General features: G+C 46.6%; 1 protein-coding gene across 4 annotated transcripts; it reads right to left on the bottom strand.

The window, feature by feature from the left end:
• Nucleotides 1-2,395: 2,395 nt before the first annotated feature.
• LOC123099069 (respiratory burst oxidase homolog protein B) lies at nucleotides 2,396-8,452 on the bottom strand. 4 transcript variants are annotated; one of them, XM_044521196.1, is made up of 13 exons: nucleotides 8,232-8,452; nucleotides 6,253-6,685; nucleotides 5,976-6,135; nucleotides 5,840-5,888; nucleotides 5,633-5,746; nucleotides 4,993-5,427; nucleotides 4,496-4,882; nucleotides 4,304-4,396; nucleotides 3,964-4,079; nucleotides 3,761-3,863; nucleotides 3,377-3,456; nucleotides 2,767-3,278; nucleotides 2,396-2,661 (listed from the first exon to the last, which is right to left on the bottom strand). In XM_044521196.1, exons 2-13 carry the CDS (start codon nucleotides 6,635-6,637, stop codon nucleotides 2,552-2,554), a joined length of 2,544 nt encoding a protein of 847 aa, XP_044377131.1. In that variant the 5' UTR covers nucleotides 6,638-6,685; nucleotides 8,232-8,452; the 3' UTR covers nucleotides 2,396-2,551. The 4 variants fall into 4 exon arrangements, with proteins under 4 accessions (XP_044377131.1, XP_044377129.1, XP_044377132.1 ...); XM_044521194.1 differs by having other exon boundaries at nucleotides 8,040-8,276; XM_044521197.1 differs by lacking the exon at nucleotides 8,232-8,452 and adding an exon at nucleotides 7,258-7,280.
• Nucleotides 8,453-16,075: the final 7,623 nt, after the last annotated feature.

Raw genomic sequence — 16,075 nt, 5'->3', positions numbered from 1 at the left:
CCTCAGGCGCCTCCCCGGCCGCGCCCTCGCCGTGTCCCGGTGCGTCTGCCGCGCGTGGCGCGACCTCGTGTCCGATCACACCCACGCCCTCCTCCTCCCGCAGGTATTCCCGCGCGAGTTTCCCGGCGTCTTCGCCACCTACCACGGCTACGACCCCGACTTCGCCTTCTTCGGCCCGCCGCCATCGCCGTCGGCCGACGCCCACGTGCCCGGCTACCGGCGTCTCTTCTGGGACCATTGGGATTGCCTTGTGAAGCAGCACTGCAACGGCTTGCTCCTCGTCACGGGGAAGCGCTACTTCAATCCTAACATGGTTCCCTACGTGTGCAACCCAGCCACGTCGCGGTATGCCCGCCTGCCATGTCCGCCGACGCGCTGGCCGTGCAGCGTCGAGGGCATGTTCCTCGCCTTTGACCCGGCCGTGTCGCGGCACCACGAGGTGTTCTTCTTACCCACAGAAAAGCTAGATCGCAACGACGAGGAAGATGAGTGGCCACGCGCCAAACGTCGACCATGCCCGTGCTGGATCGATTGGGAGGACACGTGGCTACCCAACTTGTTTGGAGAAGACAAACCATTCTCTGAATCTAAGGAAGAGCCCAACCCAAAGGTGCCCAAGGAGAATGTGTTCCACGTGTTGGTGTTCTCTTCACGGACAGGCCAGTGGGAGAGCCGCAAGTTCACGCCAGGGCGATGCGCCTCAGGAAACCTATACGATGTGGTGACCACGCCGCGCTGTAAGGATCTGCGCACGTGGTGGTCGGCCGAGTATTGGCATGGCTCACTCTACGTGCACTGCCATAGTGATGTCCTCATGATCCTGTGTTGCTCGGAGGGGACATACCAGATGGTTCAGCTTCCAGGGCATCCTTATGGCCGCAAGAGATTGCGTCAATGGGCACTGCCAACGAGGTACTTAGGGAGTTGCAATAGAGGGATCCGCTATGCGGTGGTCAAAGATTTGCTGCTTGAAGTATGGGATCTAATGGAGTCGGCCGATGATCAGTTGGGATGGACATTGGCACACCGTGCCGACCTCAAAGAGCATGACCGTATGATGAAATATCTTAGTAGTGAACCGAGGATGGAACCAAGGATGACATGGGAATTGGCTGAAGGCAACAAAGACTTAATCAGCCTATTCGAAGATGGCAATAGTGAGGAAATTGATGATGATTGCGATGACGGGACCGGAGACTACAAGGATGGTGGAGAGGAAGAGGACGAAGATAACTATGACGAGGCACAAGATGTAGAGGATGAACAAGAAGATAATGATGACCAGACACAAGGTGGTGAGAAGGAAGAACAAACTAGCTATGTTGATGATGATGATGACAACGATGACTATGATGATGATGATGATGATGAGACACAAGGTGAAGAGAAGGAAAAACAAGATAGCTATGTGGATGATGATGATGATGATGATGATGATGATGACGACGACGACGATGGCGACGACGAGGATGAAGACGAGGATGGTGATGATGATGATGATGATGATGATGATGATGACGACGACGACGACGAGGATGAAGACGAGGATGGTGATGATGATGATGATGATGATGATGATGATGATGACGACGACGACGATGGCGACGACGAGGATGAAGACGAGGATGGTGATGATGAGGAGGAGGAGGAGGAATTGGGGAGTAGAGACGGTTCCGACTACTCATGGAACTCGGACAAACACAACTTCATTGACTATGATAACATTACAGTTCCAGACGAAGACCTTTGGGGGTGGGGCTGCAGTATTGTCGGATTCCATCCGCACAAGGATGCGCTTCTTCTCAAATTTAGTGACACGGTGGGTACATATCATCTCCAGACTTCCAGAATGCAGTATCTAGGAGGCTACATATATCCTGAGAAACATCACCAACAAGTTAGAGGCATGGACCATGCATTCCCCTACCGCCCTTGCTACGTTGATGCACTCCCGCTCAGAAATGTCTCGTTCATCTTAGAAACTCGACACCGGACACCTTTTTATGCAATTTTATTTGCACCGTACGTTCTTTAGTGAGTTGGTCTTACGACATTCTTGTGGTTATGTAATTCCTTTGGAAGAAATACAGCTGTCATGGAGAATGACTTATTGTGGGTGAAGTCACTAATCCAAATGTACTTATTGTGGTTATGTAGTATACTGCTCTGTACTTTAGTTATTTTGATTAGCAAACCCCTTGTGAAATGAACTTATTGTGTACTAGGGTACATTGTCACTAATCCAAATGGAGCTATGTTCGTTCTTCTGGGAATCTCACGCTTGTCCGATCGACCTCCCGAGCTCAAGGTGATTTTTAGATGTGATTGTTTGTTGTCGGAGTTGATTTTCAGATGTGATATTTTTGGAGCTAGAGCCTAGAGCAGAGCAAGCCGAAAGTGTCACCAGTTTCACGATTTGTTCAGTAATCAAGGTCTCATGATAAAGCGTCTAAACCAGTCCAAATAAAAACCTGTATTACTATTTCTGTACCTTATTATGGTGCAGACCATACATAGACATGCTCTTACATCAGCTACATATCGTATATAACTAGAAATTCTCCTTGTGAAAGTCAAACTTTGTGTTTGTATTGTGGGTGAAGTCTGCCGACAACTGCCGCAGCTGCGCCACAAGAACAGGCTCGCCGCAGTAGAAAACCCCTGAAGCAGAATTAAATTAAGGTGCGTTAGCAGACGATCGATGATAACTAGTCACCGACATTTCTAGTACCAGATCGATATGACAATGGCAGCGAGAAGACGTACCGACGCGTTGGTTCTCATGGTTGACTGCGATACGCTTGAAGACGCTTCGCCAGTTAGGCCTGGCAAAGTGGGTCTTGACGCTGGTTCCGGACAGAATATCGACTCCCTTCTTGGCATGGTTGAGTTCCTGGAGCATGACGATGAGCGCGGAACGAGCATCGCCCTCTTGGTACACGCTCGAGCAGTGGTTGTGGAGCTCAATCACTCCGTCCTTGTCCTTCTCAGCCACCTCGTTCATCACCCCTCTGAACCACTCAAAGGAGCCCTCTTCCCTTGTGACCCAGTAGGAGTAGGCCCTCTTGGTCATGAACGGTTTCTTCTTTGCCTTGCCACTGCCATCCGGCTCTGTTCCGCCAACCGATTCCCCGCGCTGGATGTGGTTAAGCACATCCTTCACAATGCTGATCAAAGGGGTAGCTCCAATGCCAAGTCCGATGAGCAGCAGCACATCGTATTCCCGGTAATCTTGTGCCGGAGCACCATATGGTCCATCGATCATAAGTTTAGGGAATCTAGTACATGTCAAACATAAGTTTAGGATCAGAACAAGAGTTTGAAATATATTGTATGGTAAAACAGTTTTCAAGCAACTGAAGAAGTTCCTTTTCACCTTGCGTTGCTGTCAGTGATTCCCACGGAAAGGTCAGCTCTAAGGAGTCCACTTTCTCCTTCAGTGGGAGGGCGACACGCCTGGTTTACATTTAATGTCATTATCGGTTCCATCAAGTAGAGCAATAGGGAATGGCATTGCTATGAAAAATCAAAACCTTAACAATTGACAATGCTTCAGACATTTAAGTTTTTTAAGCAAGATTATGATATATTATGGGCAAGAAGTACTGAAGCACCCCCCCCCCCCCCCCCCCCCCCCCCCCCCCATAAGTAATTCTGTCCCACATTGTTTCTGGTAGTGCATGACATGTTTCTCCTGTTACACAAACTTTGAACAGGATGTGGTCGCTGGACAAACCAAAGGCCAAAAAAGCTGATTTACCTCAGAGAAGACAGTCCTAAGACGAGAAGTCCAATCACCCCTTGTGCGAATGTGGACACTGAGGTAATTATCTCCTGGTGCCGATGTAACGGAAAATGGATGCCTGTGATAGAACATTTTTTCCGTACTATTAGTCATCTGCTGATTTCATAATTATATTAATGCAACTGGTTTCTTTTTCTCAATGTGTGTGACGTGGGTACCATTCATATGGAGATACAGCGCCGCAATTTATGAAGATGTACTGCCCGCTCCGGTATTTGAAACCAGGTGGCTTGGACATATAAAGAGCCAACACATTACCAGGATATACCGCAACCTGTTTAGGACACAAAAGTTAAAGGTTAAGAAAGAGTGAATTCAGAATTTTCAATAATTAAGGCTTCTTTGCTGTTCAGAAATCCATCCCCCATGTTAAATGGCTTGGCACTTATTAAGGTGCACTATATTTAAAAGAAAAGACAGTATCAGGTTATTTAATTCTAAGGTCAAAAAGACAAACAATGAAAAACCATATGAAAGGTGTTTTTGTCATGGTGGTACCTTCTGAATCTTAACTGAGTCATGTCTCCTAAATAACCGAACGATCCGCTCACATGAATATAAGAAGACAGGATAAGCGATGTACATCCATGTCTGATAATAGTAAGAAAAAATATCAATAAGTATCAATTCTGATCATTAGAATTTTCTATCTATTGGCATTAATATATAGGGTAGTAGATAGACTTTTACCGTTTTCTTGTACCACTCCTTGGTTAGATACAGACTTGTTCCGTGGACGATGAGCAGTGCATACACAATAGCAAACAGGTGGTGTGTAAACCAAAAGGCATTGAAACCAGTCATCTTCTTGAGTGGGTTGGTGTCCTTGAGCTTGTTACGTCGGAACCATGGCTGGGCCAACACAAAGGATATTGACATGAGCACTACCATGACAATACCTGTCCACCCCGCAGTTCCTTTTACAAACCACCAGTAATTTGGCGGCCTTGTCTCCCCAAAGAAAGGCTTCATTGGTTCGTATTTTGCATCGCTTGCATGGAGCAGGAGAGGGAAATCACATGTCAGATGAGCACCTGCATGCAAAACAACACCAACTGCAACCCCTGCTGCTATTACCTGCATGACAATGACGTTCAGATTATGTAACATCCACTAAGCTCTCTCTATGTAATTTGTTCTTTGATAGTATACATGCCGTTACCGCATATACATAGTACCAACATTACCTTATGGAAGTTTATGTTGTCATTGAAGGGTACAACAGCTCCAATCTTTGTCTTCGATCGGATCCAAGTGATTGTATTTCGGCAGACAGGAAAAAGGACCAGGGCCATATTGAATTTCAGGGTCTCGGCGGCACCCTTTGCAGTGGCCACACAGTAGCCCATGATGTTGAATACAGCTCGGTTACGGTACTGGATGAACTTCCAAATGAAAAGGGCGATGCAGATGGAGAGCCAGAGACCAGCGACCCATATGCGCTTCCAGTTCTCCTGTACAAAGAAGGTAAACTGCAGCCAGTAGTGGCGAAGCGGGCTTGTGTCCTTGCTAGGCGCGAGCCTCATGCTAAGAGCTTTGCTGAGCTTGGAGCTGTGGGTGATGGTCGATCTTGCAACGGCTTCAGATGGTGTCTGCAGTAAGAGCGACTCCAAGCTCTCGAGCTGTTAACGTTTAGATCGAGTGGTTAATTAGGAAGAAACCATGTCGCGAATCTCTAGTTGTTACTACCTCGTCTTATATTTAGGAACAGAGGATGTACTTTTTCTTTTAACAAGGAACAGAGGATGTACTTTTTTTAAACAAGGAACAGAGGATGTACTTTTTTTTGAACAAGGAACAGAGGATGTACTTGATTGGACATAATACCTCTATGTAGCCCAAGTTCTTAGGGTCAAGCTCTTCCATGATGAGTGCTGCGTACTCATCAGCGCGCTCCTTGATCTTGGAAAGTTTGTTTGCTGATGCACTGAGGGCGATAATCTGCGAAAGCGTGCATCATTTGCTTAATATACACTTCAAATTTACACACTAAGACTAGATCTTTTCAGTTTGGGGTTTTCAGCTGTGACTAACCTCCTTGACCTCCTCTACTGTGATTCTTCCATCAGCATTTTTGTCAACCCTGAACAAAGAGGTGGTAAGTGCTGTGCACCTATCTTCAGAAGAAAGGAAACCATGACAAAACATTTAGCAGAAGAGAAGTACTAACATGTCGATGAAGGTTTGGAGACGGTTGTCGAAACCCTGATCACTGAGTTGCTCCCAGAACTCTTTGAGCTCCGGCTTGGTCAGCACCTCCTTGACGATCCCTCTCTTCCTTGCCAACGCATCGAACATCTGCACCGCAAACTCATCGGACCCGTCCATCCCTGCACACACACACACACAACCAAAAGCAATTACTACTTGAACTGTACTACAAATTCTTTCCAAGGGATATATACTTGTCTACATTCACTGAAACAAACTGTTCAACAAGTAGTTACCGATGCATTTCCCGAATCTGGAACGGAGCAGGACGCCATCAACCTGCAGGTGGTTGAAGCGCTTCTCCACAGCGGCCCAGCCGTCGGTGCCGACTTTGGCGGTCACAAACTGCAGGCCCTTGAGCGCCACCGCAGCGGTGCTCTTGCTTCTGTCGTATCGCTTCCTCGCGGCGGCCACCGCAGCCTCCGCGGCCACCGGCCTGACGGCTTGGACCGACGCTGAATCGCGTTGCACATCGAGCGTGATCTCGACAAGCTCGTCGTCGTCTTTGAACCTGCAGGTCTTTGTGGCCCTGTTTGAGCCTTCTAAGTTCCCACTGTTTGGGATCAATGTTGCCGTGTCAGACTCAGTGGCTCGCTTGCCGCCGGCTTCAATGTCAGCCATCTCCTTCTTCTTTTACCTAACCCCAGGACAATTTCTCCTCTCTGCTCCCTGAAAGGGCAGCAAGTTAGTTAGTTAGCTGTCCAAGAGGGCAAGTCAAGTGACTACTGACTGCCCCTTTTCAGAAGCAGAACAAACTTGGAGAAGATGTATCTCCCTCCTCTTCTATCCACAAATAGAAAGGTAAACCAAAAGTAAAAATTAGAAGAGCTTACTGTACAACTTAAGGAACAGGAATAGAAACCAGTACTCCCTCCATCCCGAATTACTTGTCAGAGAAATGGAAAGCACATCTAGATACATCCATTTCTGCGACAAGTAATTCCGGACAGAGGAAGTACAAGAGAACAGAGCGAGTGTTAGATCCCTCTTTCTATCTGATTCCTAGCTAGTTTCCCGCTGCTCAGATCTAGCTAGCCTAGCTAGCATCTCTCCAAGGGGGGAGTGAAGTAGCATCATCCACTGAAGTAAGAGCATAACAGAAATTTGACTGAACCCAAAACAGATAAAAGAGAAACAAACATACACTAACCGGAGATACAGAGGAAACGAAATGCTCTCCTTTTTTTCCCCTTCTTTTCTGAAAACTCGAAGGGGAAGGGGAAAAAGAGCAAAGATTGTACCTTAAACCCGGAGCATCTCTCAGCAGAAGTAGAAAACAGCAAGGCGAAGCCTAAATAAGTACACACATCAGAGAGACAGAGCTGTGTGGGACCTAAACGCACGAGGGCAAGCACCAACCAAGCTCGCTGGTACTGCTCACTCACTCACTCACTCGCTGGTGTCTGCTCTGCTCCGCCGAATGCGACGCGCTGGCCTCGCGACAAATGACACAGGGGAAATTGGTTGTTGTCAACTATAGGAAACTTAACAGGAAGAAGAAGAAAAACAGAGTGTTAAATCTCTCTCTATGAATCAGATCCAGAGATATTTTCCAAGACGAAACTTGGATGGAAGAGGACAGAAACAGCAGTAAAAAGCTGTCGGCGGCTCCGCACACAAGAAGAAGACGATGGTGACTGAGAGCTAGTCTTACTTGCGGTAACAGAAATCTAGAAATTACAGTAGTACGAAGAAGCAAGCAATTTGAAGAGAGGCTCCCGAGCTGAGAGAGATTCGCTCACAGCAAAGCCCCCAATCCAGCCGCTCAGATCTAGCTAGAGCCTGTATGCGCCGGCCCCCTCAATCAATCAACGGCACATTTCCTGGCGCCGGAAAGTGAGAGAGGGGAATGGAAGATGAGCAGAAGGGGATTTAGTTCTACTGTTCTAGGAGGAGGGGAGTTAACCGAGATTTGGCCACGCTGGCTGAAGCTGAACCGAGAATCAGGCACACAAGAAAGGATTAAAAGCCATTTTTCTTTTCCTTTTGAAAGCTCGAATTTAGGCGGGGGGGAAGATTGTACCTTAAACCCGGGAGAGATTTCAGGCGCTGAGTGGAGCCCGGAGCATTTCGCGGGACTCCACCAGAGGAAGAGGAGGAAGAAGAAGAAGAAGAGCTCCAGAGCAGAGCAGAGAGAAGCCACTCGTAATGGCTAATGGAGACACACACAGGTTTCTGGACCCTAGAGCCTAAACGCACGGGGGCTTTTGCCTACCTTTTGTACCAACGGCCTGCTTGGTTGCCTGCCTGCCTGGAGCAAAATGAGCCTGGCCACATGCGAGTTTATTCCCGACAAATGACGCCGGGAAGGCTGGTTATTTACCAGCAAGTTGATGGGCCTGCTTTGGATCCTGTACCCAAAGTCGACTGTCAGTCAATTGGCACAACTTGAGCCGCCTTGGATCCTGCACCCCCACCAAGTAGCTCCTCCGTTGCTCTGTTTAAGATAGTTAGATTAGAAAGTACTAATCGATCCATATTTAGTAGGTGAAATGCACTGTGGTAGGTATTGAGCTCTTGGCAACTGGCAATTCATGTGCCAGCGATACCGATACTGGAAACCACCGTTGCGCTGCACTGAATCCACCGTCGGTTTTGTGCAGACAGTTTTTTCTCCTTCTTCTTGTTTGCCTCCAGGACTAAGCAGTTTTTATTTAGTGATGAAAGTGGAGCTGCACATGTGTGAGGAGGGCCTTTCGTCCGTCCGTGTTGTTGGATGCATTGCATTGCAGGCATGTTGGGATTATATTAGTACTGATTGCCTCAATGAATGCACTGCAGCTGCAGCTGCACATGCCTTCCTTGGGTCATGTACCTTTAATTACTAGTCAAACACAGGCCATCACTAGTTGATGACATGACAGTATTGGAGTTTCGTGCAGGCTGAGCTGGGAGGTTGGGCTGGTGAAGGCAGCCACAGCCCTTCATACTATCATACTACATGGAGGCAGGCAGGGGTTAATTAGTTAATTAATCAAATTTCAAATGCCATGTGATAAACAACGCGTAGGCCTCTCACCCACCTTCTTCCCAACCTAGCTAGTAGCTAAGAGCATCTGCAGTCGGGCTTGGCAAATCCGACCAGTCAAACGCCCGCGAACGCGTCTGGGCGCTTCCGCGACAGTGACCGGTCACCCCTCAAAAAACGCATTCCACATCCGGATACCTCAAATCCATATTATTACATGCAATGTGAAACCTAATCTAAGCGGAGCTCGTCCGGTTCCACTCCCCGCTCGCCCGGCTCCACCCTGGCCACGTCCGGCGGCCGGCTGCGCTCCTCAGAGTGTTGGTCCGGTCGCCGGCAAGGTAGGGTAGGGCATGGGACACGAGCCGGCTCATGGGACTCAAGGCGTCGTCGTCTCCCATGCCCTACTCTTCCTCGTCAGAGCCCGGAAACCGTTGGGCTTAGAAACGTCGGATCGATGATGGATCCGTCCGGAGACGAGCCGCCGACGTTCACCACGATGCGGTTGCGACGCCCGGACTGATGTGCCATACAGGGCGCCAGAGAATGCGACTCCGCCTCACCGACGTCCGCTGCCGCGAGGGCTGCCACGCGTCCTGCGCCCGGTGCCTTGCACGGCGAGCATGCCATGCCATGGCCTCATGGGACGTTGGTGCGTCCCGAATATCGGTGCGCCACCGGAGGGGTTGCGCGTCCGCCAGCGCGTTCGGACGCCAGACGGACCGCACGGCCTCCGGCGAGGCAGCTATGGACGACCTAGCGCCGGATCCATGCACCATTTGGACGAACGCAATGGATTCCCGACGGATGGAGTCCGAGTGCAGCCGTGCACGGGACTCCTCCCGGACACGGCGGAGCGCAAGCCGGACGGCCATCTCCTCCTCGGGGCCGCGTGGGATGAGCTTGGGGTCGACAGATATGAAGGTGAAGGACTCAGATCCGCTGCCCGCCATGTTGGAGACGAGGTTGGGTGACGGAGGGGAGTGAAGTAGGTAGGGTTTGGTCCAGCGAGCGGATGGGAAGGATTTTAGTGTGGTTGGGTGGGCCAGCGTGGGCCGAGTCAGACGTGGCGCGCCCGGGCTTCCCATATCCACCCCATATTTAGGCTGGATATGGGGGGTGCCGATCAGTCCGAGCGTTTGAGGGCCGTTTGAGGGGCCTGCCTGGGTCAAAAAATCATGACCTAACAGTGACCGGAAGGCCCGCTCGGACGTATGAGGCGGATTTGAGGTGCCCGGCTGCAGATGCTCTAACAAACACCACACACAACAAGCAGGCAAGCAGCATAGGGTGTGCTCCATCTCCTCCTCCTGCACTTATCTGATGAATCCAAACTGATAAATATATAGAATCCCGTACTTGCAAAGATTTATACATGCACCAGAGTAGGAGTGCGAGGTGAAAGATATATTGAAATTTGTTCAGTTACACACAATAAAAAAAGGTAATCGACCATCTTGATGCATTTATTTGTCATACTTCCTCTGTTTATAAATATAAATCTTTTTTATAGATTTCAATAAGAACTACATACGAAAGCATAGAGACATATTTTATAGTGCATATTCACCCATTTTGCTCTGCATGTAGTCATAATTGAAATCTCTTAAAAGACTTATGCTCCCTCCGTCCCAAAATAGGTGTGTTAAGCTTATTTTACACTTATTTTGAGACGGGGGAAGTATTTAGGAACAGAGAGAGTACATTGACCTTTTAGCAAACCACTTCCGAAAACACTGAACATACTGTATAGTATAATTCAGTACAGGTCGCAACTGCATTGAGCACTAATCTTAACAGAGCTACAAATCAGTCCCGAAAAACCCGCGTTCAGAATCAGGACAGGTGCACGAGAGACGATGGTTCCAACTTACAACTAGTAGTATCAGCAACGTGAAGGACATGTATTTTTCAGGCCACTAATTAAGCAATCAGTGATCAGTCAAGAGTAGGGATAAACAAACAGTCAGGCCACATGGCAGTCGTAGACTTGCAAGAGCGAGCATGATATAAGACTTGGTGATGAATATATATATGTAGCTCAGCATATGCAGCACTTGCAAAGTAGGAGTATATAAATAAATAACCAATAATAATGGAGCTGATGGGAACAAGAAGTATATCTTGTAATCACAAGCTTGACACTTGCAAGTAGCAGCGTTATTAACTTATTGATGCAGGCAGGGCAGGGCAGGGCAACAAACATGTGTGCTAGATGCAGGTATGAAATATTTTGTAGATGCAGTGACGAGTTAAGGGCTATGCATGAAGCGGTAGAAACTCCGAACAAGAAGCCTGCTTCTTCTGGCAAGAGGCGGAAATATCAATGTACTTGGAGGAGGACACAAAACTGTTGTGGAAACTCAAGATGCAGAACAAGTATTGGCACAAGCCAAGGAAGAGGTTGATATTGATACCACAGTGATAGGAGACACTCACTCGTGGCCTTCCTGCTCGGCTGCTCCTGACAAAATTATTTTTTGCTAGCCGTAGTGCCGTACACTGTCACTGTGCGTCAGAGTGACAATCGGCCTTGATGTGTCTGTTAGCACAGTCTTGTCAGTTGGTTGGGCTTTTGCCATCGACAGTGATCGATGAGCCCCTCATCGATCCATCCATCCATTCAAAAGGAGGAGCGGTGTTACATCTACCGCGAGGCCGACGGCGGATCCTGGCGGCATGGCGCCGCGGAGGTTCGGCGATGAGCGCGTTTGAGGATGGACTCGCGCAGGAGGAGGAAGCTGTCTGGCGTCATGGTGGCGTTGATGGCAGAGAGGCCTGACAAGGTCGGTGCAACAATTTTGCTCTGAGGATGGACCGAGGGATGATGGAGGTGACGGCCCTTGCAGCGTGCGGTGCTCACTGGGAGTGTGCCTGACTGGTGTGGGACCCAATCCAGGTAATGGCTTGGAGGGGACACCTGGCTTTAGATGTTAGGCTTTAGTGCGGTGTCTGTTTGGTATTAGGTCCGAACATTCGGCACGCCTTCATCAAGGGAATAGGAGTAGCAACGGTGTTGCCAAGATGGTGGCTTCAGGCTTATTGATGTATCATCTTGTATGGTCTTTGTGAATAATTAATAATATGGCTGCATGCATCGTTCAGATGCAGAGGCCAGGGTACATCCTCCTTTTCTAAAAAATCCAAGTGGCCACACTGTCTCTACATGTCCTGCCTCTGCCGCTCTTCTGAATAAGCATTCCGCCGGCTATCACACACGCCGGCCTAATCTACTGTTGAACGCTCCTATTCAGAATTTCAGATACTAAAGTCTTTGACATTTTGGCTAAGCTTTATGGCCTCTCCTCTTTAATCAGGCAGGGTGCAAAATGACCCATCTCCCAAGAGGCCAAGAGTACGTACATTTCTGCTCAAAGTTTCATTCTTGGTCCAGCTAACTCTGTCCTTGCATTGCAGGGTTACCACAAGTTTCAAGTTTGTAGAGAATAGGTTCCATGGCAGCACAAGGCTTCAGATTAGTGCCGCCATTTCCCTTCGTCAGCCTTCTACTGCTGCTCTTGGGAGCAGAGCTCACGCTCGTCCCATCATCTTCTTCTTTGGGGAAGCGTGCCGGTGTCGGCGCAGCTGGGAAGCTCGCCGGCCCCGCCATGCTGCAGCAGCACGACGGCGTCATCTTATCTGAGTTGAAGCGAGTGGTGCCGCAGGGGCCGAACCCGCTGCACAACTGATCGCTAACAGGAGGAGACATGAAATTTCTGTATATCTGCTCTTGTCAGTGTCAGGCACAGGTCTGATAATGCTCCAGAAGCACCCTAGCTTAGCAGAGTGTCGTGCTAATCCTTCGACATTCATATTGGTGCAGCACAGAGATTCAGAACATTTAACCACAATTCCGGATGCAGATAGGCTTCATTCCATTCGCCCATTTCGGGATCCCGGTGGAAAAAGACATTAACCTTAACAGATCGATCACGAATCAAATTTCTGAGGTACCGGTTACCATTCACACAAGATCACAAGCCAGGTTCACAACTAACTCGACAGGTTACAGAGACATGAGAAACCAACAGGTGTTCCAGGGAACCGCAGCATATTCTTTGAAACTCCACAGGTATCTTGCAAAGTGAGGCTGAAATTAAAGATATGGTACTAGCAAGTAAAAAAAGGTAGTGATGCAGTAGCTACCAAAGTCACTGCAGTCTAATAGGGCAACTTCTTCTCTCTACAGGAGGTTTTATCCGGTCACTGGCATAGCTCAAGCATCCGCTCCAGACAGCGTACCTGGTCCTCCCCGGAGACTTCCTCCCCGGCGTACACCCTCCCCAGCAAGTCCGCAGCCTCAGCACGAATTTCCAGCAGCCGCGCGTTAGATTCATCGTTGACAGCCCTGATCTTCATGTAGCACCTCATGTACTCTGCCACGTGCCGATGCTCAAGCTCCTCCAGTTCAGCAATCGTGACCCCTGGCTTGTTAAGCATGGCCTCGGCCTCGGCCTCATTCTTGATGCGCACTTCTTTGTATTCGGCCATGAATACATCAGCCTCGAGCGAGGACACCTCATCCTCAAGCAGGGTAGTATCTTCAGGCTCGGACTTTGACATGGATCCAGCAGGTGCGTTTACAATCTGCAAAATGTAGGCCGGATATTTTAGGTGGATATATGAAACTTTGAGGAACTGTTGTTCAATAAGGTTCACAATAGCAAAAGTAAACCACAAACTGTTCCTATTAGAGCAAAAGCAAACAATAATATTTCAGAAGTACAAATTGACTGTAGAAATGCATGGTCTGGGTTTAGAGAGTGTTTGACAAAAAACTACCACAATTGGGGTTCGTGTCCCACAGAACTACCACTTTCAAAAAAGTGACTGATAACTACCAAAAATTGGAATCTCGTGACTAAAAATACCACTTCCGGAAAATAGCCAATTAGAAGATTTAAACGTGTTTATGACGTGTGGGGCCCGTCTATCAGGGCTGACGTGGCGGGAAAGTCAACTCTGTTTATTGTCCTTGATATAGCAGTGATGACAGCATTGTGACAACTCTCTCTCTCTCTCTCTCTCTCTCTCTCTCTCTCTCTCTCTCTCACACACACACACACACACACACACACGCACACACACATATAAATCCACCCTTTTATTTTACCTTTACTAAATTAAATCCTCCATATCATTTGAACTATAAATTCATTTCTGAAATAATTTATATATTTGAACTCGGGGCGCCAAGACCTTTACAACCCGACCATTCTTGGATACATTTCAAACATGTTTAATTTTCAACGTTTCACATTCCATATGTTGAACAAACCTATTTCACTAAAAAAAATTGTGAAAACAAAGCTATTTCACTAGAAATATGTGAAACAAACTCATTACAAAAGCCAGAGAAAGGTGAAATGTAGGTTCTGAATTGTGAAATATTTAACCACACAAAGTGAAATTATAATGTTTCGTTGGCAAACTGATTATTTTGAAATGTGAAATACTAGGTTTTTGAAAATGTGCAATTGAAATAGATGTAATTTTTGAAAAACTAATTTTGTGCAAATGTGTAACAGTTTATTGCAAAAGAGCGAAATATGTTATTTTCAAAATCTGAAATTGAAATAGATGTGATTTTTGTGAAACAAGGTAGTGGACAGTGAAATGTAGGTCCTGAATTGTGAAAGAGTAACTACAAAAAGTGAAATTGTAATGTATCATTGTGAACTGATTTTTTTAAAATGTGTAACAAATTCTTCTAAAAGAGTAAAATATATTATTTGAAAATTATGCAATTGAAATAGATGTTTTTTTTTGTGAAACAAGTCAGTGGAAAGTGAAATGTAGGTTCTGAATTGTGAAATAGTAACTACAGAAAGTGAAATTGTAATGTATCATTGTGAAACTAATTATTTCAAAATGTGAAATATGCGTTCAAATTTAAACGTGGTTGAAAAATATGCTAGATTGATCTCATTTTAAAAGTTTTGACACAAGGAATTCAAATATATGGAAAAACTTCAAAAACGAATATATGATTTAAAAGATATGGATGTTTTAAATTAGACAATATCAAATAAATGGTTGGATTTATTGTGTGGGAGGAGAGAGAGAGAGGGAGAGACAGAGAGAGAGAGAGAGAGTGTGTGTGTGTGTTCTGCTATCATGCATGCATGTGAAGTACAGTGATGGGGCCAGCTGCTGAAATACCAATATTCTTTGAACATGGAAAAATGGAATTGATAAATTTTAAGTCTCAGGCGAAGCTATATTTGTGAAATATTACGTGAAGATTTGTATAAAAAAATTATTTTAGTTTTTTCTTCTTCTTTATATGTTGTGCCACTTGACTGAGATTTGAGTAAGTCTCAGTTGACTTAGATCTAGACACCCAGAAAAAAAAGCTATACATCATGAGAAAAAAATATATGATGTTAGGTGGAACTAGCTGATTATATAGAGCAATTGTCGGTACGGTACCATGCAATTTTCTGCTTTATACTTTGGAGAGATTGACCCTGGAGATCGTCTTGTTGTCACATGTATGTAGCAATCAAACCAATGCACAGTTTGATACTCACTCCTTTCCGGTTTAGAAGGTTTAAATCTGAAATCTCATTAACCAAGGTGAATGATGAGCGGAGGAATGTATCTCGTAGTTTACAAAATTACTCAAACTTTAATCTGCATTAATTACAATGTATGCATGGATGACCACTAAATGAGTACGTAAGAATGGTTACATGCATTGGTTGATTTCTTTTGGTCCTTGCATGCATCAATTTAATGTACCTTCAAACATAAACATGTGGTGAAAAGAAGTAAAAATAAGACGTATAATATGAAAAAATCATAGAAATGAGATGAGCCTAATAAATCCAAAAGGAGAAAGTATACGCTATTGTTCATCCAGGATAGTAAACTGCATCGAACAGCACTACTGCAGCCATCTATCACCAACGTTGACAAAAATACAACTCGATGGTACTCCATTGTTTATATTCGATCAGCAAAGGAAAGTAAACTGATCTCGACCAGTAGGCAGTAGCCGGCTAGCCGCCCATGACGAAGATTGATTCATGGCATCTCTCGCTCGCTCGCACAGTCAGCTCTTCTCTTCTGACGGCCTCGTCTCGCGT

The sequence above is a fragment of the Triticum aestivum genome, chromosome 4D, assembly GCF_018294505.1.
Source record: "Triticum aestivum cultivar Chinese Spring chromosome 4D, IWGSC CS RefSeq v2.1, whole genome shotgun sequence".
Taxonomy (NCBI): domain Eukaryota; kingdom Viridiplantae; phylum Streptophyta; class Magnoliopsida; order Poales; family Poaceae; genus Triticum; species Triticum aestivum.
The sequence above is the reverse complement of the archived record's forward strand: the minus strand, read 5'-3'. Positions and strand labels throughout refer to the sequence as shown.